The sequence below is a fragment of the Tinamus guttatus genome, unplaced genomic scaffold (genome assembly GCF_059628265.1).
Source record: "Tinamus guttatus ecotype Peru unplaced genomic scaffold, ASM5962826v1 Tinamus_guttatus_pri_ptg000649l, whole genome shotgun sequence".
In the NCBI taxonomy this organism is placed as follows: Eukaryota; Metazoa; Chordata; class Aves; order Tinamiformes; family Tinamidae; genus Tinamus; species Tinamus guttatus.
In genome coordinates this window covers 3,191,600-3,219,304 of record NW_028289183.1, presented here as the reverse complement: position 1 = coordinate 3,219,304, position 27,705 = coordinate 3,191,600, and the positions used below count along the sequence as shown (strand labels likewise).

Here is a 27,705-nt window from a genome sequence, read left to right as displayed (position 1 = left end):
CACTGAGCAAAGCTTGCATAAGGGGAGTTTCTTCTTAAGGAGCCAGTCCTATCATGAGGTTGGCAACCTCAAGCTATAATGGCAGTAAATTCCACAAGTCATTTACTCAATACAGAAAAACATCTTACTGGTTTCATGACTCATTCTTCTGTACTTTAGAAATCTTTTTGTCTCTGTAATTCAAGAGGCAAACCCCCCAGTGCCTTAGCTTTTCATTTTTTTTTCCAAGTAGATTATTGGACTTTTGTCATTTGTCATCTGCCAATAAACCTCTCCATTTCCACTTAGTTTTGCATGGATGACCAAAATTCTACTGTATTCAAACTTGGAGGTTATTACAGTTATATTAAGTTCAGTATTTTATATCCCATTCTACATCAGTTAAAAAAAAAAAGGCAGCAGTAGCAAAATTTGTATAGACATGGCTGTGTCCACCAACATATTTCAGAGACCAGCTTTACCCTAACACTGTACAACAGAGAACAGGCACTTTCCTGTATCACCTACTTGGTAAGGATCTACTTCTAGCTACCTACCGACAGCAGCCATTCCTCCTGGTGGTAATTTGGCCTCTTTAACACATCGTCCTCGCCAATAAGCAGCAAGAATGGCTTCTTCATGACTTAAGGAGTTATCTGCATAGCCACAAGCTAGTTCTCCCACCGAGTGGCCCACAATCCCATCAGGTTGCAGACCTGCAGCCTTCAGCATGTCTATCTGCGCAATCTGCAGAGAAATGCAAGATTGGTGATTCCACTCCAGAATAAACAGGTGACAAGCCTCAAAGTGTTTGTTACACAGCAGCATGAGTATATTACAAAATGGCTATTCTGTACAGACATTCTTCTTGGCCTCACTGCAGTTTTCTTCGTGTACAAGTTCCAGTCTCATTTCAAAACAATTTCAAGAATCACTATGTGATTCTAGAATTGCTTGAGCCTCTCCATTACCTAGGTTTCCACTGAAAGTTATTTCCAATAATAAGATGTTGCAGAAGAACATGTCTGTAGAGCGTAGGGTCAAAGGCAGCTTTCCAAGTCACTTGGAAACTGAATCTTAGTGGTAAGCACTGAATCCCACACTGACATTCATCCAGAATTAAAAAGACTTTATTTAAAATCACTAAGTTCATTTTCTGTATTTTACTTTCTAAAACTTGTGAAGTATTCTATAGAACCTTGTTTGTTGATACAAACATACAAAACTTCAGGCATTCCTCAGTCACTTAAAGGCAGAAGCTGCCCCACATACATGCATGTGCACAGATCAGTTTAGGTCAACACTCCACCAAGCATCTTCAAAACAACAGGACCCAAAACTACCAAGAATGCATCACACTCTACTATCAAAGCAGATTTCTAACAGATTGCTGTCATCTGCTTGATTACACAAACTTACTGATGAGTATAATCCATACAATGTTTCACCAGCCAGACACATTAGCCTACTCATATTGGATCTAGACTAGAAAACAGTCCATGCTCCCCTTTCCCAGTCACTCAGTCTTACCTGAATAGCAGCTAGTCCAACAAATGCATGGACTGTGTCATCAAAAGTGTTCTCATCTGCATGCAGAAGCAAGTCTGAGACCTTCAGCCCTGTGCCCTTCAAAGCCTCATCTGAACGCAGTATAGACTGGCGAAACAGATCCAGCTTCATCAGGCTCAGGCCCATACCTTTCCACTGTGTTCCCATGCCTGTAGAATAAGCAAGGGGAATGTGAATTTTGGTAAGGGTCAATAAAAGGGAAAGACATCACATACTTGCTCTGGCAGTGGAAGAATTGTATCTATGAGCAAAATATGGCACCTTTCAAATATCATCTAAATCAAGCACTGTTTTTCATTCTCCCAGATTTTGCTATAATATGAAGATAGCTAAATTGAAAAGATTAAAGGGAACACAGGGAACATGAGTCTCCTACATTTAGTAAAGGGCTGCATGATAGTACCTTATGCTAGAAAGTCTCTAGCACAAGAAAGAATGCTAAACAGAGCACAGGATGCACTAACTCAAACCCCAGACCCACAGAAGAATGCAGAAGCCTGGACCCACTGCTGTAGTGTTACCTGAGCAGATGTACCAAAGTGGTCTAACAGATGCTTGAACTTGCTGGACCTCTTTTACTTCAGTCTCACTGCCAACTATTGTGTAGCCTCTGTAAGGCATGGAAGACACAGGAATCGCAGAGATATCACTAAGAAGACTTAGAAATGGGCTGCATCCTCCATGCTTTCTGCTCTCTTGAATAAGTACTTCCACAGCTTCCTGTGTTCTGCCACAGATCTGGACCAGTCGTGGCAATGTACAAGTCTCCAGAGGCTGGTGTTTCTTCTCATTTGGCCTCAGAATGACATGAGCATTAGAACCTCCAAAGCCAAAAGAATTGATACTGACAAGGCCACCTTTCACTGGTATTGGTTCACAAACCACCTGCAAAGAGCCATCTTGTAAGGCAGGAATATCCGGATTTGGGGTATTGAAATGAAGGTTTGGAGCCCATAGCCCGTGTTCCAGAGAGAGAACAACCTGAAAAAGAGAGAGTAGTCTTTTTTTGGGTAATGATTATATAGCATACACTTAAGCACCATGGCTTTTATACAGGTTTGAGCATACAGTACAGTGGGTATACACCAGATCGACCAAGAGGCTTTGTCTTGGCTATACAATAATTGATTAGGCCAAGTAGTTCAAAAATGCAAATAAACAATTCTCTCCCACACCACTTACCAGTTAAGTAAACAGACCTTGGTAAGTACTATTTTTTTGCTTATCTGTTTATATATATATATATAAATGTATTTTCAAATCTGAAATCCACTGATCCACTTTCCTAACTGACATCTCACATATAAAAGTATTTTATGGAATCACAAAAGAAAATATTTACGATAACTTCAGACTGCCTGATACAGTAGGTGTTTTTGAGACTTTTTGGCTTGGTATATTTTCTGGTTTGGTTTCAAGGATCCCTTATCTGCTATTCTGATTAACTTCCAGATGTTAAAATATCAAGTGGTGCCCAACTGCTAGAGGATCAAAGGGATCAAGCCAAAGTTTCCCACATCCTTCCAAACAAAGATTCAAGTGCTTTCAAAATACCAGATTTGGGAATCAAGCCCAGTGCAATTTAAGAAAAGCATAGGAAGAGATACTTTTGCAGTCATGATGGGTGTTAGGGGCAGATATATAAGAACCTACAGCTGGATGTAAAGTTAAGTGAGAAAAAACTCAGAGTGTGTATCACTTTGTGTATCACTCATAAAGAAAGTGAGAAAACAAATATCAAAGAGGGCTACAAAAAGAGAAAGAGAGAGACAGAGGGAGAGAGAAACCCTTTCCTTTTCAGTTTTGAGCCCTTTCTAAAACACAATGAGGCTAAGAAAGAGCTAAGAAAGAGTCCTGACAGATGACAGCAGAACTGCACTAGGCTTACTTACAACCTACAATATAGTAACTCTGAGGAAGTATATTTTATGAGTCAGTTGTTGTTTCTTCTACTGAAGAAGGTATCAGCCTGGATTATATAAATCAAAGGTACATTTTCCTCTAAAAAAACGGTCAGTTCAGTTCCCAAGCTTTATTCAAGCTTATTCCCAGAGAGTCGTACGTGTTCAGGTCATAGTAACCACTTTAAAGAGCCTAAAGTACTAGCAGTGACAATGGACATTGCTTCAATCTGCATGGCTCTTGAGTTTGCTGTAATAGGCTTACAACCAAGCGTGAACATTAGCTAGATCTCTGCTAAGCAGTTTAGGAGCCAAGACTGACAGACAATTGTCTGTGTACAGCAGTAGTTAGTAGGCCAGCTGGTTGCTAAGACAACCAGCTATTCAAGCTGGTAGTGTGACATCCTGAAGGACTCACCTGGCTTCTTGCCAGCACGAGAGACAGCTAGAAGAGAAGGACATCCCTAACGAACAGCTAAAAGGATCAATTCCTTTGGCCTCATTGGTCAACGTCAGCTACGCAAAATATTTAAATTATTTTGCCTGTAGCTCCTCCAAATCCATGTGACTTATAATGCAGTTCTGCTGGAAGTTCTGGTGTAAGAACAATCAATAAGGTGATCACAAAGCCTTTCTTCTGAGCACAGTTTGAGCTCTTGCAGAATTCATTAGGAGGATTTTTAGAAAGTATGTGTATATTAACACACCCTGTCCAATGGTCACCTGAGCACTCATGCCCAGCTGACAGCACAACCACGTGCACTTTTAAAAGTATTTGCAGATGAAGCAAGAAGTAATGAAATAAGTGAGAATCATCGGAATTAATTATAAGCTTACATCTTTTCCTAGCTGAAGGTAAACTTTCCTAAAAGCCAACATTTTTCTCCTCAAGCAATGAATTACCTTTGCTAATGCTGCAAGGCCAGATGCAGGTTCTGGATGACCCATGTTTGACTTGGTTGAACCAATCAACAGTGGCTCTCTCTCGCACTGACAGAAGACATTTACAATGCCATTTACTTCCTGTGGATCACCAACCTAGTAAGAAAACAATCAAAATGACAGTCAGCTACCACTTCCAAAATGCACAGCAGAAGACACAGATCTAAAAAACTAAGATGCCTGGGTAAAATCCAGAAGTGGTGAAGCAGTACACATTCCAGTAACTGATGTACGTGGGGAAATACAGTTCCTTCATGTTTATTTTGAAACAAGGAATAATTTGAGGAAAGTGTGAAAAGGTGTGCAGGGTAATAAATCAGGCAAAAAAAAAAAAAAAGGGAAAAAAAGCAGAGCAGGCCATGCTGACCTTGGTACCTGTCCCATGAGCTTCAACATACTCCACTTCTTCCGGCTTGATACCACATTCTCTGTACAAAGAGCTGACCAACTGCTGCTGCATCTCTCCAGATGGGAAGGTCACACCTAGGAACAAAATTCCTACTAATTCCTCTCTTCCACAGAGGCTTTTTGGTCTCGTTTTAGTGTCTTTTTATCCCTTCAACTGGTTAGGGCTATTAAATATATATAAAAAAAAAAAAAGGAAGAGGATCCAGAAATGGAGCTAGTATGGAGCAGAAATTGAACTACTATGCGAAGATATTGGTTAACAGGATATGAGAAGCTATCCAGGCCAAGCAGATCATGTGAACCTCTTGAGTGTCCATGACTAGAAAGTGGGAGAAATGAGAGAGCAGCAGGGAAAGTCTTCATGTAATAAAAATACCTACAGGTCTACCGTCAGTATGAAGTTATTACAAAGGTATCCTGAAGAAGTCACAACTAGTAACACAGACATTCCACTTGCCTCCTTGAACTCCTTTACAAATTAAAGGCCTGAACTCTGTACTACTGAAAGAAGGAAAAAAACAAAAACAAAAAAACCCTCCAGCTTAGAGAAAGTGAACTCCATAATAGCCATACGCCTTTGTTTGTGATGACCAAGACTCAAGACTGCACACACCTGTCCTATCCCACTTCTCTGATGCTCAAGACCTACCTTGCTCCTTAAAACCATCAGTGTTAGTCCCAGCATTGACGACTGTGGCATAGATCCGTTTAGCCATGGATTTCTTGGTCAAAAGAACAGCAACAGCAGCTTCGGAACGACAGTATCCATTTCCTGGGGACAGAGAGCCAAGAACAAGTCCCTAACCTGAAGGGTTTTGCTTAAGTAGCAAAGTGCCATACACTACAGTCAGCTCATTCCTAAGCACTGTTCAAAACTGATTTCTTTGAGAAGAATAGGCATTTGTTTTAAAGATGCATGCCCAAAAAATGCTGTATGCCTATCACAAATGATGAATTACAGTTTCTTTCAAGATATCTCATTATTTCCTCTCCTCAATGGTACTGAAATGAGCTACACAGTTTAATCACCATAGTTAATTCTCCAGGTTCAATTAAGTATGCAATATAGATAAGAGACAGGGTATGTCTCAGACAAAGTACCTAATAACAGCTATGACACCAGCCAGCTGCTGTTTTACGGGAGTATCACGTCACAGCCTCAGCAATAAGACTCAAACAACTCAGCAATATTCAGTGCTAATGCCTTACCTGAAGCATCGAAGGCCTTACAGGCACCATCAGGACTAAGCATACCAAGTTTCATGAACTGCACAGAAGTGTTGGGTTTTAGCAGAAGGTTAACACCCCCTACCAGGGCTGCACTGCATTGTCCATGACGAATCGCCTTGTAAGCATTTTCCAGCGCAATGAGACTAGAGGAGCAGGCCGTGTCAATAGTTATGCTTGGTCCTTAGGAAACAGGAAGGGCAGGCAGGGTAAAACAAAAACACACACTAATTAACAAAAGCTTTCTTTTTATTGTTCATTTTCTGGAGTTGCTTGCTGAAGACTACCAGATTGAGGGAAATGTATCCAAAGACAGCCAAGTGAAAATTGCTACAGAACATTAAAGGCAATCCTGACACACTGGGATACAAGTATCATCATCCTTGCCTCAACAACTTGGTTTTATGGGTACCTTTTTGCATTACATGTACCAATCTCTATTGAAAAAAGAAATTGTATTATGGCAGGCCTCATCTATTTCTGTTCTCATCAGTAAAATACCTTTTTCTTTCTGGTGCTAACTTTGCCATGATTGCAATCCCCAGCTGCTCTGCATAGGAATTCCCATCTCCCTACTTTACATCCAAGGAGTAAGACACTTTCTAGTCATGCCTATGCCTTCAATATACATTTTGTCACTGCCCTCAGTTCTTTCACTTTACTCAAGCAGAAACAAACAAAGAAAATGCCACCTTTTTCTTTTACATTTCTTTCCTTCTAGTCAGTTCACCTCTAGGCAAATTTCTCCATGACTGGATATCAAGTAACAGTTTAAAATAAGTTCAAAGTAAAATCTGGACCCTTTTTCAGACAGCATTCTGCCATCATCTTCATCTTCCTTCAGAAGAAGGCCAGCTATACCCACCAGCAGCAACTTGCAATGAACCTCACACTTAAAAAAATTTTTTTTTTGCTTCCTACTTTCCTCCTTACAATCACTACATGCTCCTTTCTTCTCCTAGAATGGTCTGTGTCATCATATCCATCCCGCCTCCCTGCAGAAGCTGCAGTACAACCATGCCCAAATTGCATTTACTCATCAGCATTGACAGGTTTCGGGACACTTACCCATTAAGTCAAAGAAGTAGGAAATCCTGTTGGCAAACATAGCACGCTGGCAGCCAGTCATGCTGTACCCCAAAAGCTCTTCTGGATCTTGGCTAAAAGCTTCAGCAGCTTCTGACCCACTTGCACCAATCCACACACCTGTGTCTGTGCCACGAAGGCTGCCTGGATTAATACCTATGGGAATATTGGAAGGTAGATTATAGCAGACAAATTCATGATGAAGGGCAAACTGAGGAAATATCAGGTACCTTCTGGTACTGGATCATGAAATACAGCTTCTTACTGTTTCTTCCTGGCAGGCCCATAGCATTTTTCCCTTACCAATAGTTCACTTTCCACTTCCTTCAACTACAGGCCTTATAAATCTTATATCAGAGTCCCTCAGAACTTTGGCATTGTTTTCTTCATGAGAACATACTGCCTTGGGACAGCTTTTCAGCTTAGTTGGATATTGCTGAAATCTTGTATAGAAGTGGCATGCATTACACAAAATACAAGTGCTGATCAGACAAGCTAACGACTGACTTCCAGCATTGGGAAAACTGGCAGACAGAAGGGAAGAAAAATTATGAGCACAACAATATCTACCTATCCACACCAGAGGCCTCTGAAGTACTAGGATTGTTAAGCACAAAAGCCAACAAACTGGAATAAGAAACAATTCTGCTCGGAAAGGCTGCATGGCAACTTTGACTTCTGGCAGTCTCTACTCTTTCTTTTCTGTGCTGCAGCAGTCCTGGACACAAGCAGACTATTCAGGCCTTTGACACCCGCTGCTTGGCTGTTGAGCTTCAGTCCAATTTTTCAATACTGGCTGTTGGTTGTTTCCAACTTTGTCCTCATGATTCTCATGCAGATGTGAAGCTGATTAGGAACAAAATTTGGCTCTATGGGTGAGTAATTTGAAAGCTCAGGATACTGGCGGTGATGGATAAAGGAGGCTCCAGTTTCTGAAAGCACATCCTCTAGGTAAACTTTTTATGGTAGTAGCTCAAATGCCACATATTTTCAATGAACCTGGCCAATGCACAGGAAGTCACCAGGGCACCTGCCATTCTTTTTAAGCCCTGAAGAGAATTCTATTTCGAGTCCTCTTCCACTTCAACTGCAATTATACCTTCTGTCTTAGCAGTCAGATCTATTTTGGAATATTACGACAGAGCAGGAGGACAGGGACACCAATGTACAAAAGGTCTTCCATTGGTAGCTGTTTAACTATTTCTGCAGTACTGGTTGTCCTCTACGAGATAGATTTGCTGACAATCAGCACAAAAATCCTAGTTCAAACGCTAGAGAACACAGGCGTGTTGTAACTCTTATTAGTTCTTTGGTCTCCTCTCTACTGTGATAGCTTTCTCATGCTAGAACTCTCATCACACTGATGAACATCTGCACCTGATACACAAACGTAATACAGCAAAACTCTCCCCCCTTCAGTCAATCAGCTGCTTACCTCCATCCAAAATAGCTTCATAAGAAACTTCTAATAGCAAACGAAGTTGAGGATCCATTGTATTAGCCTGTTTTGGGTGAACCCCAAAAAAAGATGCATCAAATTTGCTTATGTCCTTGAGCTTTCCATTTCTCTTGGGCAGTCCATAAATTCCTGAGAAGAAAATTCAACACTGTGTCACAGATTACATGTTCTGGGAAGCACTTAGCAGCTTGGGCTGGGGAGGGAGAGGGCAGGGGGAGGAGGAGAGCGAGTGAGGGCAGCATGACCACAGCTGATTCTTTAATACACTGAAACCTCATTTCCATACTGCAGCACCAAGAGTGCTATGACACCATCGAGCATCCCATCTCCATAGATCCCATATGGGAATTACAGAGCGATGTTAACAAAATGGATTATGATTAGTTACTTTCCAGGATATGTCAGCAAAAATGCATCTTTTTGCCTGTAAGTATATGTGCTTGATATAACTTGCCAAAGCACAGACTCAGACTGAATCGGTGGTTCCAAACAGCCACCAATTAAAGGAAGAACAAAAGCTACTTTTCACTTTCGAAAATTAAGAGCTTTGAATTAGACAGTCACAGGCCAAATATTTCAAAGGGACAATCAAACAGAAAAGAACATTGTAAAAAAGCCATAAATCATGGAACTGCAGTCTCTCTGCTACTTCTGGAACTCTTTAAAACTGTCAGAGAAGTTATTATCACGGCTGGCAATAAGCAGGTCCAAGATTCAGAATGCTTTTGTGTTAAATCTGCACTGTTAAGCATATTGCTCTTTTTTTTTTCTCCTATAAATAAGCTATATAGAACTTATTATTAAATGGATTACAAAACACTTTTATAGAAATGTCTGTTCCTGGTGCCTGTATCAGAAGTGATTTTAGAAGTTTGATCATGGTTTCTCTATTTGATAAAACCTTTCACTTCACAGGATAGTTCACCTGAAAAGCTCAAAAGTCAAGGCTCCAAAAGGAGTGACAGGTGGCTCACCTGGTTTCCACCTCCGATCATCCTCTGTGACCATATCGACTCCATTAAGTAGGTTCTCCCAGAACTCTTGCAAGTTCTCCGATTCCGGCAATTTTCCTGCTATGCCTGCAATCACCACGTCCTCCATCTCTTAACTTCTCCGTGCTGCCAAGATCCAGAAAGCAGTGGGATTAGTAAGCTTTCACATGGAGTAGGAGACTACATGTGTCTCCAGCCTTCCCAACATGTTATGACAAACAAGCGTGTCTGCAGGAGAAACACCCACTCGGGAACAGCCCATGGAGCCTCTAGTACAAAAAGACATCCTACCTGAACAAATTAGCAGCAAGATTTGTGTGGACTATGGACAAAATAACACTGTGGAATGCTAGGCTCAAACCGCCATGCTCTATAATGACAACTAGAGAATCAACAGGTCTACCTTTGCCAGATGAAGGGCCTCTGTGAAGCCTGCTCAGAAGAAAGATTAACATGCTGGAGGAAACGTGGGTGGGGAAATTAAGAAATACATATAGTAAAATATATAATTACAAGGCAAACCTAACAGGCAGCAAAACAAGTTCTACAATCATTCCAAAGTTAAATACTAACTTCAGAATAAAGAATCAGAGATTTTTTTTCTAAACAAAGTGCAGAGATGGCGTACATTTCTGCATCATTCTATATACCTGAAGAAAAAAAAAAAGTTTTCTATGTAAGGTGTTACCCAAAACATAGAAATGGCAGTTACAGAAGCAGAGATGGGCAATTGAGCCCATGAGCAGGAGGTGTTGCTTTAAAACACAAGTCACGAGTGTTCCACCCAGGGTGAGGGGGGCAGGGAGGGGAAGGAAATATTGTCTTGGTTTCATGTGTGGGATTTTAACAATAAAAAAGTCACAGTGAAAAATAGCTATTTAAGTAGCTTGAAGGCTATCCTAATGACTTTGAAGACTGTTACATACTACCTAAAGTTTAATCTCTAATAGAGACTGTGTACCATAGTTGTTGTCAGGCCCTTAGCAGAACTACTCCTGTGCCCAACCATCTTTCCAGCACAAAGCAGCACCAGTGGGTAATCTCAGAAGATTCTCTGCATAATAGTTTTCCCAACGCAACAAATTTCACCTAGCAATAGAATCAATATTGCTCGCCTTATAGTTCTGCATCCTCCTCCTCCAGAAATTCTTGATGCTTTTGAGCAAGAAATAGGCCTTTCTTCCATCCATACATTACACAGGCATAGCATCTTCCCATGACTGAAAGAGCTGGGGCATGGGTGTGTGCGTGTGTGTAGGAGAAGCAAAGACCTTTAGTTTGCAAGGTTTTTGCTAAGGTGTAGCCCAGACAACACACCAAACCACAGACCTTGCCTGATTTCTTTTCCCTTTCTTGCTTTCAGTACTTATCTTTACTTAGATCTGTGGAGTAACTGCAGAATTATGCAATGTGTAATACTCAGAAGAGATGATTACCTCATCCAATCCATTCCTTCTGGGAGCAAAAATGGAATTGTTACCAAAAGGATATCTTAGATTTCTCAGCCTCCCTTGTATTGAATATTTCAGGCAACAGAATCGCAGAATTGCAGAATGGTTAAGGTTGGAAGGGACCTCTGCAGGTCACCCTGTCCAAGTCCCCTCCTCAAATACAGTCACCTGGAACAAGTTGCCCAGGGCCCCCTCCAGAAGGCTTCGAGCAATTTCACAACCTCTCTGGGTAACCTGCTCCAGTGCACTCTGTCCCTTCACTCAGATCACTAATGAAAAAAATCAAATACTGGACCCCTGGGAGATATTGCTAGCTACAGGCCTCTAGCTGGACTTTGTGCCACTGACCACAACCCTCTGAGCTCTGCTCTTCAGCTGGTTCTCAGTCCCTCTCACTGCTCATCTTGCCTGTACATCATCAGCTTGCTCATGAGGATGCTATGGGAGACAGTAGCAAGAGCCTTCCTGAGTCAAGGGAGACAACAGCCATTGCTCTCCCTTCATCTACCCAGCCAGTCGGTCCAACAGAGAGGGCTATCAGGTTGATTAAGTGTGATTTCCCCTTGGAGAACCCATCCAGAACCTCCTCTGAGGTAAAATTCTATTCCACTCTGATTACTCTTTTAGTTGGGAAAGTAGCATTGTTACTGGTTTTAGACAGCAAGCACTTAGGGACTTTACTTAGAAACTATACCCCAAAAGGGCAGTAGGTAGTAACTGGTCCTATCTACTCCCCTCCAAGGAGTTTTTTTGTTTTGTTTTGTTTTTAATTCTCAAGTCTAGCAGGCCAGTTCTGTTGTTGGCATCACCACTATATCTAGAAGACCTGACCAGGAACTGCAGCTCTGCCATTCTTGCAGCAGTTCTGCACTACAAGCAGAGCAGGAAAGAATCTGAGGCATGGAGCTTTCAATCTAAGCACAGGATATGAGATATATGTGATCAGACTAAATTTTATGTCACGGCTCTTTGTCTGGGGATCTCAAGGGACAAAAATACAAGTTACATTTCTTCACTTTTTTGACTGTCCCTTCCCATCTCATATCACATCACAAAAATCCATCACAAAAACTCCATCCAGGTATTACCGACTTGGATAAAATATTCTTCTGGGAGAGTAGAAAAGTGGAACTTATCAGAAAAGCAATCTCTGCCAACATGTTATGAATGTAGTTGAGCAAGACTGTGTCAAAGGCACAGAAGAAAATGCTACAGTAATCAAATCATAGAAGAAAGAGGCCCAAAATTAATTTTAGACAGGAGAATGGGTAAGAAGAGCTGCAATCTAAGGGCTTTTATACAAAAAGAACTTGAAGGATTTGGACTTCATACAAAGAGTCTCTGAAGTCAGAGATAACATCCAAAGCATGGACTGATGTGACAGACATAGTGTAGAATTACTGTAGAAAATTCAAGCAGGGAAAACAAAACAAAACAAAACATAAGTTTTAAGTCATCCCCAAATAATCAACAATTAAAGAAGACATTATAGCAATCAATGTCATTTTCAGTCTTTCTTGGCAGATAGAAAGCAAGTAGACTGTTTTCAATTTCATTGACATTACTTCAAAAAGGTGTTATTGTATTGTGTCACTATATTAGAGACTCACTTTTCTTAGGTTTTACAGGATGTATTGACAATTTGTCACACAGCACAGATCAGGAAAGACAATGATTTCTGCTGCTCTATTACAGACTGGACTACAGCAAATATGCAAAAGAAGTTTCCAATACATTGGATGAACATGGTGAACAAAAGCATATGGCCAAAAGAAAGGAAACAAGAAAAGGTAAAAAGGGATAAACAGGATTCTCACATTTCTTAAAGCTGTATTCTGCTGGATACAACTAGACACTTAACATTCTTTCCCTTTGTTTAGCCTAAGATTTTGCTTAGATTTACACAACATTTTTTGCAATGATATTGCATTGCTGACTCATTCAGTTTGTCACTTGTAATAACCAACAATCCCTGATGGTATTATTGACTAGTAACCCCTTTCATCACTTTATACTTGTGCTCTGGTTATCTGCCTCCCACATTAACCACTTGACAAGGTTGTTTTTTTATTGATATCAGTTCATTTCTTCAACTATTTTATACCTTATTAATCATGTCCTCTATGTATGTGCTACCTGTCAGTTTCATGCAAGTCCAGTGCTATTATCAAGCTTACTTTTAAGTTGAAATGTTGTTCTTTACCGCATTTAAGCATTTAAGACATTCATCAGTACCTCAATTATCCAGTGCAAAAAGGGTAATAAAAAAGTACTGCTTTGCACCATGCCCACCAACTATACTGTTTTAACCACCTCCCCCCCAAAAAAAACAAAAACCTTTTGTTTCCCTACAAGAAATATCCTTGCACCCACTGAAACTGATTTTTTTTGGGGGGGAAGGGGAGCAGGAAGTGAGGTAGGAGGAATAGGGAAGGACTCAAAGACAAAGTCTGACTTCTCTCATCACTTTTACCTGACTATTCCAACCTCCAAAAAAAATAATTTTCTTATGTGCTCTACTTTTGCCCACCTGAAGCTCTGGGAGGAAAAAGAGGATAGGGTTGATGAGACACACATATTTTTGCTGACCATTATACATTTGAGATGAGGTACTCTTTACCAAGCAGTTCAGCAACAAAAGCACATAAACGCAAATGAAAAAAAAAAACATCCAAGCCCTGTTTGGCCTGATAAACAGTTCAGTTTTCTAGACAGGGGTACCTTGCTTTTATATCTTTCACTGTTACTTTAGTGGCTCTATTCATGGTTAGCAGCTCCTGTTTCTGGCAGCCCAAGTCTGACCATTCTTTGGAGTGTCCCTTAGAAGGAAACATTCAAGGATCTTCCACAGCTTCCCTCAGCAAAGGTGATGATTTGCTTCTTTAGTTTAGTTTAAGTATTATTACAACATAGGTTTTCCAACCTCTAATGATCGAAATATGATTTTAGTATCCAACCCTGTTTCTAGAACCAGTGATTAAACTGTCATTACATAGGAAGTTCACTTGTGGAAAGAACTACAACATCTAACAACAACTTTAAAAAGAAAAGAAAAACTTTGCAAAATTAAAGTCAATGCAAGATGGTTTTCATTTAAAGCATTTGACTGCTGTCAGTCTGCATGCCATGGCTTCAGTTTTACAAAGACCTTTTAGCTGCCTGTGCTTCAAGACTGGATTTGTCCCACTGACCACACAGGAAGTGAAAAGTGGTAGTGTGCTTTCATATTGAAATAAATTATTCAGCAGAAAATACAGTTTAGTTCAAAATGTTATTTGAGGACATAAAGTTAGATTTTGTCTGTGGCATCAGCACAGGCATTTGGACTCCCAGATAATCAGAATGGATTGCACTAACGCAAGTCTCCATAAACATCATAATGGATTTTTTAATATATCTATAATTCCCTCTATTCAGGGCCATCGTCCTCTGGATTCATCCACTAGACACAAGTCTTTGAAGACAGATTATTATTTCCAAAGTGTTTCAAAAACCTTAGAGGCTGCAGGAAGAGTGGACATTTTGCTGAAATGGTTGTAAGGTTTTTACTCTTGCTTTTGAAAGCAAGACAAATCCCAAGGCCACTGATGGTGGACACTGCAAAAGTATGTAAGTTAACAAATTGTTCTGATATAACTTGCTTCAATTTGAGCACACAAGTCTTTTAGCTAGCAAAATCTGCATCCAGCATCTTAGAGGGCAAAAAGGAGGCTGAAGAAAGAGACTGACAGAACTTTGGTATGAAAAAGAAATGGGACAATCAGTGAGGTTATTTCACTCAGGCAATAGGTTTATATTCAAGTGGTAAAAGGGGCTCGAGTAGTGTGCATGATCTTTTTCTGGGGAACGTTTCCTAGTATGTATTAAGTCATCCTTAAATATGGAGGAGGCCAAATACCTGCCTGCAAGCTTCCATATCCACTAATTTCTAACCCACGAAATCCTGGGAGGGGAAACGGAGCCCCGCGGTCCTGATGCTGCCGCGCGCCGGGTGATGCGGCCGGAGCGCCCAGCGCAGGGCGCCGCGCCGGGCTCGCCCCGCCCCGCCGCCTCCATCGCCCCCGTGGCCACGCGAGGCGACGCGCCGGGCTCCGCGGAGGCCGAAAGGCTCCGTTCCCGGAGCACGGGAGGCCGCGATCGGCGGCGCCCCGGATCGCGCCGAGCAGCATCGCGCCGTTGTGCCGGGAGCGGGGGAAGGGGCGCAGTGGCGGGGCCCCTGCGCGCCACAAGATGGCCGAGCGCTGGCGCCACAATGCAGCGGCCTGGCCGCCCGCATCGCGCCACCTCGCCGGGCGGGCGAGCGGAGAGCCCTGGACCGGCGACGCTCGCAGCCCAGAGCCGCAGCCGCCGTGCTGGGCAGAGGCAGCCCTGCAGCGAGGCTGCGGCGCGCGCAAGGCCGGGACGCATCCCGCGCCTGGCGCATGCCGAGCCGGCGCTGACCGCCGCGCGCATCTCCTCGAGATCCCCGCGCAGCCCCGCTGCAGAGCCCCAGCGCGACGGAAGCGGCAAGATGGAGTGCTCCGAGTGCGGATGCTGGGGGCAGCCGCACGCAGCGACGGCGGGCGCCGCTCCCCTCCCGCACTACGGCCCGGCACCGGCGGTACCTGCGCAGGTGCAGAAGGCTCCGTGCCGGCGGGCCCTCGCGTCAGCTCCTTATCGGGACCGGGCTACTGCGGAAGGAGCGGGTTCTGTGTGGACGCGAGCGCTGCAACAGCCGGTACTGGGCTGCGCACCAGCCGCCGCTCCGCGCTCTCCTCACTGTCTCCCTCTAGCTCCCACCGCTATTTAAGCAGCCGCCACCTCCGGTGGCCACGCCACATGGGCTGACAGTTTACTCCTTGGCGCAGTCCAATGAGAGCCGGGGCAGGGCCACCCGGAGCCGGCCCTGGGGTGATGCCAACCCCCTGCCCGCCGGAGCCGCTCCGCGGGAGGAGGGGACACGCACCCCGCGCTCGAGCCGGGGCGGACCTGGGCGCGCTCCCGCGGCACAGCGCCAGGCCCAGCGCCCCGCCTCCGAAGCGGAGGGCTGCGAGAGGTCGGGCCCGGCGGGCGGGGCGTGGCTTTGCCCGGGAACCGTGGCGGCTGCCGCCGGATCCCTTGTCACGGGCCCCGTGGCCGCCCCCCCACGGCATGGGAAAATCGTTAGCGACCTGGTGCGGCGGCGCAACGAGGCGCGCGGGCCGCGCAGCACCCACGCGGCGCACAAAGGAAGGGGCGCTGCCCGCGGACGCTCAGTCACGGGCCGGCGCCCAATCCGGAGGCGGGGGCGTGCAGCCGGGGCCGCGGCCTGGCCAATGGCGAGGCCCGTGGGGGTGTTGCTAGGCGATAAGGCGATGTGGTGAGCGCTGAGAGGCGGCTGCCGCCGAGCGAGCCCGAGGCGCGCGGGCGCGGTCGTTCACCCCGGCGGAGCGCGGCGCCGGGGTTACCACCGGGCAGCGGGCACGCCGGCCGCGGACGGCTCGCCCCGTGGCCGGGCCCGGGCCCGGGCCCCGACCTGCCGTGACTGGCGGCGGGGGCAGCCCGGGCCGCCGGCGCGACGCAGGGACTTGCCTATGGCCTTTGCCCTCTCCCAGGAGGAAAAAGGGAAAGCGGCACAATATAGGCTAAAGGTACCTCTTGCCTACTCCCTCTGTATCCTGTACTACTCACATTAAAGCACAACTAAGCAAGAAATTTACACAAAACTTCGTTTGAAGGCTTTGGGGTGGGTGTGTGTGGGAGGGGGGTCCCTCCTGCCTTTGTGCTGGATATTTAGACCCAAGTGCCAGGATGCAGAGCACGTTCATGGCGCAGCACATGAGACTTGAAGAGAACTGTTGCCTTTTTCCAAACACCCCAACTACTAGTAACACCAAGCAGCACAGCACCTTTAATCCTTGTTTCACATTTTGAGAGCTCTGTGCACAGATGGATTTTTTTTTATATATAGGCCCTCCTCTTTTTTCTAAAGTTCAGTAGCATTCCCAGTACCATCTCATCACTGTTTTCTTTCCTACCTCCTTTTTAAGAATCAATATGCAATTTGGTGAGTATTTTGTTCATAAAATGTGATTTTCCCTTCTGCATTTAAAAAACAGAGTATCAGTCTAACATCTCCATACAGAATTCAAGCAACACATTTATGTAATTCATTATTATTATGCATGTTTTGTTAACTTTCAGCATACTTTTGCTGTTCTTATAGTTACTGTAAAACAAATGTACAATGACTGAACTCTATTTTTTTCTAACACAAGAGAAAAAACACTGAATCAAGAGCTGCCTTCATCTTTTACCTACAGCTGCCTTAAGGAATCTGTTTCTCAGGGAAACTGAATAAATTAAAGTTGCCTGCCTGGCAAAAAATCTGCATGACCAGGCATGCCAGCTGGAACACTGAAAAACAGAAAAGCTTCTCCTTCCCCCCTGCAAAAAGCCCCAGACTCAAAAGAAAAGGTATTTCTTAAGTCTGCACCCCAGGAGTTTATATCCATGATATAAGAAGTACAAAGTAGAATTTTTCAAGCTCAAACACAGTATTAGCGAGATTATGATAATACTGCTCCTTTTCTAATCAGTTGATGCTGCTTTTAATGAAACAACTGTAAATACACACAATCTAATTGCACTCAGCATCTCAACAGTTCAATAAAAACATGGAAACAGAAATAAAAAAAATACAAGATAATTTGCAGCTAGTATCAACTTTAGATTTTACAAATTGTGCTCTAGAAATATCCAATGAGAGCTGTAACTGTGATCTCAGCCAAAATTCTTATGCTTGTTAGAAACTACTATGCTTTGAGCTGCAGAAAGAGCTCATTCAGGGCCTGGTTCAGGGAATGCATCATGTTGTTCTGGCTCATGAACAATGTCAAATGTTGAATCCAATCTCAAGTAATAAAATGATTTAGAAAGAAGTCTGCAAGATCTCTCAGGCCTGATATTGGTATGATAACATCCCAGTAAAATTTAATTGCAGATTTAAGCATCTGATTATAATACTATAGCATTTTAGACCGAAGCAAAGAATTTTAACGGGAAGTAGAAAAAATATTTTTCCAAGTTGTTCGCAAAACTATCACTACCACATTGTTGGATACTGCAGGGACCCGCTGATTGCAAATACTACCAGGGAAGGAATTTTAAAAAGAAAAGTGCTGCAGAAAAGTGCAGGTGGGTAAGTAGCTCCCTTTCTTAATCCTCTGTAGATTTTAAATGCACTTTAGCCGTAACAGAACGACAGTTCACTTCAGTGATGACACTTGCAGTAAAGTTCAATAGCAAAATATCTCACAACAGCACAATGTTTTTAGAATATGTTTAAAAGTCCCAGTATGGTTCATAACTACCTCATTCCATCACAACTCACTCAAGTTTTCCTTTAGCTTCGTCTGTTTTAAGATTTATTACAGTACTTGTGAAAGCCTCTAAAAGAATGTGTTCATCACTGCTTTAATCTTTGTACAAGCTCTTGTTAAAGAAAATCAGTATTACCAGTATGATGATAGAATTTTGATTTTACACTCTTTCATGTTCTCTCAATGTGTTGAAACAACTATAGAAGATGAGAGGCAATACAAATTCAGGTGTAATTTTTTCAACCATCGTTCTTTCAATTGGAAAGATACCTGCACAGTATTAATGTTTTTTTTATAATTAACAATGCAACCAAGTAGGTTGGGGCATCCCACTTCTAAGCTTGAAACACATGAACAGTTTCTCAACAAAATATTTGTTAAAGAACTGCTAGCTTTGCCTAGAGGTAAAAGGATTTACATGTGTATTAACTGGGCATTTCTAAATCCATGATGCAAGCAATATTTAACATATATATTTAAAATAAGTCAGTTTTAATAGCGAGCATAAGATTATCATGTATGCAGATTAATCCTTGATTTTAGCTTGCAGCATGAAACAGGATATTTGTTCTCTCTTTTGGTTTCAAGCATCCCGACTTTACATACAAAAATGAATTCCAGAGCCAATAACTAAATCCGATTCATGGGTTTAAAAATGAATAGCAAGTATGAACATTAAATTTGCTGTCAGCAAAGAAGTCAGTCTTTAATGTTGTAGTTACGGATTTTTGCCACTTTGGAAGAGATTTTTGGCTTTATGGGATGAACACAAGACAAATTTCTGGACTTTACTTTCTGTTGAACTTCCAGCTTGGCTCCTGTAACTGTCAAATGTGTAGCTGGCATTTCAGCTTTATCATTGGCTTTGATATTTTGCTGAAATTCTTGAGACATTTCAGTTGTATACATAACTTCAAGCTCCGCTCCTCAAAAAAAAAAAAGAAAAAAGTTACTTTTACAGTGTTTATGCTTGTTTTTCATTATTATTTAATCATAAGACTGGATAATACTCAGTTTACTTTTGTCCTCTTAGCTATATTGTCTTCATAATACCATATTATAAAACCCTTATTTTGAGCAACTGAACCTTTTTGTAGTAGTAAACAGAAAGACACAGAACTGTCTGCAAAGGCCTGCTAAGCTGATAGTAAATACGAAAATCAATCCTTGCTTTGTCTGTACCCATTCATCCACAGTTAGCACCAGACTGCTTAATAAAGGAGGAAGGAAGAGGAAGGAAGGTCTGGAAGACCCGTGTGGCTGTTCGGTTCAAGCACCATTATCTGCTCATCTGTTTTTAAGACCACCTTTTACATGTTCACTCTCTCCTTCTGAGAGAATATCTGTATCAATCAAAGCAACACCATCACTGGATAACATGATAGAGTAAGATGTGATTATTCTTACATTGTAAAATGGTGATAAATTAGTCATTAGTAGGCTGTAACAGTGAGATTATCTGTTATAAAAATTCACCAGCCACCATGAGACCTGCACCAAAATGATTTAAGGAGAGCATGATCCAAAGGCCTGTAAGGTAGTTCTGGGGCCTTAACTGATAATCTCTGCTAAAACAACATCTTCCTCCCAAGGAGGTATGAAAGAGAGCTTCCAAAACTCTTTCATTATCAGAATCCCCTTTTCATGGAACAGTATTTTATTTGTAAAGTTTAATAACTGTAAAAAACAATGAGAAAGCTTAATGTCCTGAAACTTCACCCTTACCCATCTGCAGGAATGAGAGATCTGGACTTGAGAAGACATTCCAGGAAGAGGAGGAGACATGGCCCTCCTCAGCCCCCCCAAAGTAAAACCCAATAAAGCAGCAGATAAAACACAGCTAATCTCATAATTACCAAAATTTTCACTTAGGAGGGCTTATTTTCTTCCTGTTGGGCTCTTCTTTCTGTTCCCTCTCAACTCATTCCAACTGTACATTAAAGCTACATTACCTACCGTTGGCATATGTGTTTCTTTCCATCTCCTATAACAGAGGAAGGTGCATGCAGTGGAACATTTTGTTATCTAGAATATTAGTGTATACTAGAGAAGATTGCATGAAAAAGTAACATCTTAGGTTGGGAAGCAGGGAGACTAGTCTTAAAACTCACAGGATTTGGATTCGACACTGCAGTGTCTCATATCATTCTCTGAAAACACTCTCTGCAACTAAATTAACTTTAATCTTATCACAGGTTTCATTAGGTAAGATAAGTGGAATTGTTCAATCACAGTATTAATTGTAAACTTTAATTCATGCTTACAGGTGCTTGACTCCAGCCACTTAATCCTTATTATTTAATGTATTCATATTTTAACCTCAGTTTTTATTTTTTTTTACACGAATCTAAAGCAGGCAGCAGAAATAGGCATACTGTACTTGCAAAAACACCCACTACAGTATTCTCTACCAATGGGAATGTTCTGAGCATGAAAGGCTTTCAGGTACAATCCAACCACAGAGGAAAGAAGAGCTTCACTAATTGTCAAGGATAGGTTATCAAGATAAGTTCTAACTGTCAACTAAATGTGGTAGAAAGTCTGAAAAACAAACAAATCCCCCACACACTTCTGTAGCATCACTCACAACTGAAATCAAAACTATTCCTGAATTATGGAGTGAATGAATGGAGGCTTTATAGCTCTGTCCTAAACATGACACTGGTTGTACACTTTTCAAAATCATTCTCCTGTTCAGACTTACCAGTTGAACCAGTTGTTCACCCATGACTATGAAACCTCTGCACTGGGTCATCTTGATAGCATTTGTTATTACAGGTGGTAAAGGCTCCGAGAAACCTTGGTCACCGGTACGCTATTGATACGAGATCAAGCTGTTCAGCTTGCCACCTAGTGGTTATCTATGAATGCTTAAGAAATAAAATTAACACTGAGGCCATGAAGACCTTTGTGGGTCTTTTCTTTCCAGGAGCAAGGATTTCAGCCATTACAGTGCATTACCTAGACCCCTGTCACATCTGTCACATGATGAAGTAGAACAACACGACAACATCAACATTTTAGAAAAACTCAGGAGGCTGTGTCTAAAATGACATGGATACAGTTTCAAATATTATTTTTGCTTGAACAGGAGCTGCAGCAGAATAGATTCTTTCTTATTTTTGGTTCAGTTAAAAGCACTGAGTCGAGGTCCATAGGTCCACGAATAACACAGAGGCAGTGGTGCTTATTGACAACCCACTTAAAAGATTCCCTCAGTTTTGAGGGGCCTTTTGAATTTGAGCAGGGGAATTTCATTAAAAAAAAAAAAAAAAAAAAAAAAAGTGAGGTTCTAATTTTATAAGTCCAAATTCAAAATAACCAAGTACTGACTGGCACTCATCATCTGCAACTACTCCTCTGAAATATTATTTGTTGCTGTTGACTGCAATTATAACTAATATGAGCTATAAGTTATTTAGGTGCTTGGAACATCATCACAAGTATACGAGCATTTTCTATGGATAAAATTTTAGACTATGTTAATATAGACACTTAAAACAATGAAAATGCAAACAAGCAAGGCTAATCCTCTAATACTGTGCCACAGAAGAAGATAAAGAAACAATACGCAACATTAGAAATACTATATAAAACCAAAATGTCCCAAGAGAACACTGAATAAAGACCTTTCTATGTTACCATATCTGCCTGGAATTGTTCACCTATACAAAGGACAAACACCCTAACTTACCAGCTTATTTACTTACTTTCAAGGCAATTTTGCTAACAAGAACTAATAAGACCACAGTTAAGAGCCTAAACTGCTTTTGAAAACGCACCTACGATTTTAGAGTACTGAAATGCTCAACTCATCCTCTATTTGACCCCTGCTGACTACAGGCTGATTAACAGATTAACATATTTTTTTCCTGCAACTAAAGAGAGATAGGGGAAATTTTACTCCTACAACATAACTGAAGTCTTCACTTTAAAAACTGGTTCCTAGCTATTTACTTAGGGCTAACAGCACTTCTAAAGGAACACCAAGTAAACAGTTTCTTTTCAGAAGGACATTTAAGTGTAGACTATGCAACTAGGAGATTAGTTAATATTTGTGAAACACTTCCAAGATGAAAAGTTTTATTTAACATGGAAGAGAAATCATCAGTCCTTCTCTGACTGGAGACAGAAAGCAGCAGATCTCTTTCTGTTTGCTAATATTTTACCAGATTCCTCTCTGGCCAGCTTTTTACCCACATGGCTTGCTCTTAGAATTGTCAGTGATGTCAAAGCTGTTGAAATTCTGTCTAGTGTGGAAACACTTAAGATAACTTTTGATCCATAAAGTGTAGAATTACAGACCACAGGCCTTAGCATGTAGTAGTAATAATAAAAAATATAGTAAAAGAAACTCCTGTATCTAAATTCAAGTAGTAAAGCAGGAAAGTTACTTTTCTTCAAATCAGCTTAGTGTCCTTCTTCCTTATCTTACAACATAAGCTTAACTTTAATACCCGAAGGACCACAGTCCTGAATACATGTGGAAGTGGGATTTCTAAAAATGTACATTGGGACTATCCACCTCAACTGGAAAATAGGAAATTTTCATCTACTTCAAAAGCATATTCAGTTTCCTCAGAACAAGTGACTAACTAGGACGTTCTTAGTGCAGATATAGTTTGCCTTATGCTCTTATTCCCTCTGCACTGACCCTAGTCTCTGTTGACCAAAGGAGAGACAGCTGATCAGGAGCTTTTCACATGGTAACACAATGCAGCATTCATACTATTGGCTTTAGTCCAAAGGTGATTTACAGCCAAATTTTAATAGGTGATGTTTGCTTTCTTGCCCCCCCCCTTTTTTTTTTTAAAAAAAAAAAAAAAAAAAGAAAAGAAAAAAAAACAAGAGCAAGTAAAAATTTAATTAAACTTACCTTGGAGAAAATTCTCATTTTTTAAATGTTCTACAAACAAAAGTTTCCCTCCTATCCTCTAACATTTATTTCAAAATCTAAGAAAGACTGCCTAAGCCACAAGTTAGTAGAGAAATTGGGTTTTGGTTGGTTCAGCTGGGTTGAAGCCTACACAGAAACCAAGCTCACTGTTAGATAATCGTGCAGTGATTTTTGGAGAAAACCATACAACTTCTCTGATGAGCAACTCTCCTTTCAAAGACCATCAAAGTCTCCCACTTGCTCTCAAGCCCTAGCACAGGACACAAAGCATATACAGAAATGTATGCATTACCATTTAGTGCAGTTTCTGTATGCAACTCTGATGTTTTTAGCATCAGCCTGGTTTGCACTTGTTTACCTTCGGTTGCAGGATCTTTTCCTTTCCATAATACAGTACCATGAAATTCAGCCATACAAGGAAATCTGTATTCTTTCTAAACCTTTTATTTCTATTTATCCCCTCATCTACTTTCTATTACTTTAATCCATTGCATTCCTACAGTACCAACTCCGTATCGATAGGTAGAGTAAGGAGAGAGAAAATTAAAATACTTTTGACTTGATCGAAAGCTTCTACAAATCTAGAATTTGATAGTGGGATGAACAAAGTATATAATGGTCCATTTCAGTGACTAGATGTTAACTTCTAAATCTAACTCTAAGTCAAAAAAATCACCCTAAAACACACTGTCACAACGAATTATGTCATATGCTGGAAATACAGCAAATAGTGGGGCTTACTTGAAATGCCAAGCATTTTAAGTCCTAAATGACTGTACTGTATAAGGAAAAGGGCTCAATTAGGCTGTTCAGCAGGTTCAGAAAGTAATTCTCATGCTACATCTTGTTTCACCAGAAATGGCCATAAAACATCGCTACTTATGTGAAAGATTTGTATAGAGTTGAAGTTACAAAAGAAACGCTTGAATAAGCAATCTAACTTGCTGTTGTTCCACATCACCATTTGTTACTGAGCTTTCAATTCTGTGCACAACACTTCTGTTTCAAAGCCCAGCAGCCAGTCAGAGAGTCTTAACGTAGTTCTCTCCACTATAAACATGTCTGTTGACTTCGTTTGAATTAATTTTTCATAGCTCAGGCACCAAAAAACAACAACAAAAAAGTCTCTGCTAAAATCAGAAGCAGAACTCCTTGGAAGTTTTATATACTGTGGGCTGAAAACATGGTCATAGATTTGCAGAAAAGGAAGATTTTGATTTTATAATGTTGTTTTCTGAAATTTAGAAAATTAACTGACAATCCAGCAGAATTAAGAATACCATTTAGATGGTTTCCTGGAAGAGAGAGGTAAGCAACCTAAATGAATTTTTAAAAGTTACATTCCTGCAGTGCAGTATTTCAGGGCCTGCATGGAATGAGCGAAGAACTCCTCTCAAGTGTTTTTAAGGCGAAACTGGACTCACTGAATGAATTAAAGCTATAGTCAGGAAAATGCCATCCCTTAATAGTGTTTCACTTGTTTTATGTTATCAGTAACCTCTTTTTTGCTATTCTTTGGACACCCTAAAATCTCACAGTAAGTTTTGCAACTGTGGCTGGAAATTTCTACACATTAAGAAACTAATGTCCTTGTAAGGCTGCCAGTGGTGTTGCATCACACATATACCAGCATGAAACTGCATGGCACTATCAGCAATATTTCAAAGACTTCCTCTGGTTTATTCTGTCAATATAGGCCTGACCTGAAATACTTTTCTTATTTTAGCCCTAGCCCCACAAAAAAGCACATGAATCATGACCATCAGAACTACTTCCAGACCTATAAGTCCACCAATGCATATTAGGTTGTCCCTGCAATACGCTGCCATATTGAATAATTACACTTGAAACTCATTTTTCATTTTGAAAGCCCATTTAGATACCAATTATTTTTTTTCTTGTGTGCTACTGAAGAGAGTTCATTGCACCTATACACTGGTTGAATAATGGAAGGAGGGTAAGATAGATTGGAAGAAAACTGGAGATCTCTAACTCAGCCTCTTCACCAGAGCAGAGTTAACTTCAAAGTTACGTCAGATTATCCAGATCTTTGGCCATTTGAGTTCTGAGGATGAAGATTCCATAGCCACTCTGGGCAAAATGTCACACTGCTTATTTGACTTTAGTCAGAGCAATCAGATGATCCCTAGACCCTCTCTTCTCCATGTTGAAAAGCCCAACCTTTTCAACCTCATCCAGATGTGGTCTCCAGTGCCAAAGAGAGGGGAATAATCACTTCCCTTAACTAGCTGGCTGCATTCTTGCTTAGGCAGGCCATTAAGCAGCAAGCATTCATAACTGCTCAAGAATATTTCTATAATGGTAAGAAGCAACTACAAATAGAAAGCAAACCCAAAGTCTAAATAGGCCTTATTGCACAGATCTCATCATATTACTCCACAAATATCACCACGACTCAGGATTAATAATGGTCATAGTAAGGTCAAAACCCAAACAGCTCTTCACAAGTCCCATAGCATCTCCTCTGTGGTGGCCAGCAATAGGACAAGGGCTAATGGGTATAAGTTAAAACACAGGAAGTTTAATCTTCATATGAGGAAGAACCTCTTTCCTGTGAGGGTGCCAGAGCCCTGGCACAGGCTGCCCAGAGAGGCTGTGGAGGCTCCTTCCCTGGAGATCTTCAAACTCTCATGGATGCCACCCCGTGCCCCATGCTCTGGGTGTCCCTGCTGAAGCAGGGGTTGGACTAGATGATCTTTGGAGGTCCCTGCTAACCTCAACCATTCTGGGATTCTGTAATGGCTATAAATTGAAACACAGAAGTTTAATTTCCATATGAGAAAGAACTTCTTGACTGTTAGGGTGACAGTGCACTGGAACAGGCTGCCTAGAGAGGTTGTGGAGTCTCCTTCTCTGGAGATACTCAAGATCCATCAGGGTTGGACTAGATGATCTCTAGAGGTGCCTTCCAACTTCAATCATTCTGTCATTGTAAGAAATAATTAATATACATTTACCCCTCCTAATCCAAAAGAAACAAACAGCTCAAGTTTACTTTGAATATTCTAGAGAAATGTGTCTCTCAACTTATAAAGACCCTCAGTATAAAAGAGTCTATGACCCTGCTGGCTAACAGTCCAGTATTAGACCCTCTTACAGTTTTTCCATTATTACAGGTTAAGGCCATTACTCCTATCCACAGGAGATGTAAGAACAGCTTTCCAAGGTTTTTCCAATGAGGGATTACTTCATGAACAGAGCAACAGCTTGAGAAACAAAACACACTCATTTGAAATACAGTGCTCAAGATAATGGCTAACATTAGAAAGCTCACTTAGGCTTTGCATGTGAAGAAGCTACATTTTGGAGCTACCAGTGTATTTCATTACTCTCTGCAGTTATGTTTTGTCCTCCTACATCCCAACTAGTAACTAATCACCATTCCTTCAACCATTTAAAAATAATGATTTCTGGATTTCTACTCATTCTTGTTTCTGTCCTCTTGGTCCACATTGGTCAAGAGCAGTGCCCCCAAATGGGACTTCCAGCAGATGTCTCAATAGAACTAGGGAGAAGTGGAAAAATTACTGTACATGTTTTATAAATGATACTACTGCTAAAAGTTCCAAGTACCTTTTTTTTTTTCCCCCTCTCTCCTTTCTCTCAGATGTCCCAACTTGTTGCAATGGATTTTGAAAAACTAGTAAAGAACAAATCCCACCTCACTGCATGACTAGGACAAATACCACACCATTCCCATGATCTCACTTTGGACCTTTAGGTCTTAGTACATTAAGTAATATTGTGCCTAGAAAACTGCCACAAAAATTAATCATTAAGGAAAGATTTGTCCAATTTTGATTTGATCTAACAGGCACATGCAGTACCTTAACTATACAATTCTCAGAGAGACACTTGATTTTTTTCCCAAATAAAGTAATAAAGTTTGGGCTATATCCAGATTTGCCTTTCCCATTTTTTTTCCTCTTCTCAATAAAAGGAGGAAAGTATTTAAAATGATAGCATTAACATCAGAGAGAGATGTTGGCACTCCTCTTATCTGTTGGATATTTCTGCTGGCAAGAGCAAAAGTACCTTACATAGCTCACAGATCCTTAGATGGTGATTGCAGGACTATAATATTAGTAGCACTCACATCAAAAATCAGTGGAAGGGGGCAGGACCCACTCCTGTACTTGCATGCTTCTAGAAGAGTCAAATATTATGATTACTTTGCAAAGTATGCTTACCTTGGCCGGTATTGTTTTGAGGACTGAGAATAGAAGGACTTGATTTTGTTTCTAAAGCGTGCCAAGTATCTTGGCAGGAACTAGTTGTTCTAGATGAAGAAAGCCAGACCTGCTGGGCTTGACTAGGACTCTCCCCGAGTGGCTGACTTTCAACGAGTGCTGAGGATGTACATGCCTTTTGTTGTGCTGCCCCACAATTTTCAATAGAGGAATCTAGCTGAACCTGTGAAATTCAAACACAAT

General features: G+C 41.4%; 2 protein-coding genes across 2 annotated transcripts in view; both read right to left on the bottom strand.

The window, feature by feature from the left end:
• FASN (fatty acid synthase) overlaps positions 1–15,754 on the bottom strand; it is a 39,186-nt gene extending 23,432 nt beyond the window's left edge. Inside the window, exons 1-11 of the mRNA XM_088536005.1 lie at positions 15,619–15,754; positions 9,546–9,689; positions 8,548–8,700; positions 7,095–7,268; positions 6,009–6,209; positions 5,449–5,571; positions 4,759–4,874; positions 4,353–4,487; positions 2,070–2,529; positions 1,510–1,697; positions 537–726 (exon numbers count right to left, since the gene is read on the bottom strand). Of these exons, the coding sequence (XP_088392131.1) occupies positions 537–726; positions 1,510–1,697; positions 2,070–2,529; positions 4,353–4,487; positions 4,759–4,874; positions 5,449–5,571; positions 6,009–6,209; positions 7,095–7,268; positions 8,548–8,700; positions 9,546–9,672 (1,867 nt within the window). The 5' untranslated portion in view covers positions 9,673–9,689; positions 15,619–15,754. The remainder of the gene's footprint in view (positions 1–536; positions 727–1,509; positions 1,698–2,069; positions 2,530–4,352; positions 4,488–4,758; positions 4,875–5,448; positions 5,572–6,008; positions 6,210–7,094; positions 7,269–8,547; positions 8,701–9,545; positions 9,690–15,618) is intronic.
• A 3,050-nt stretch (positions 15,755–18,804) lies between these two features.
• The window catches only part of CCDC57 (coiled-coil domain containing 57), a 29,898-nt gene continuing 20,997 nt past the window's right edge, over positions 18,805–27,705 (bottom strand). The window contains 2 exon segments of the mRNA XM_088535905.1: positions 18,805–19,280; positions 27,463–27,685. Of these exon segments, the coding sequence (XP_088392031.1) occupies positions 19,054–19,280; positions 27,463–27,685 (450 nt within the window). The 3' untranslated portion in view covers positions 18,805–19,053.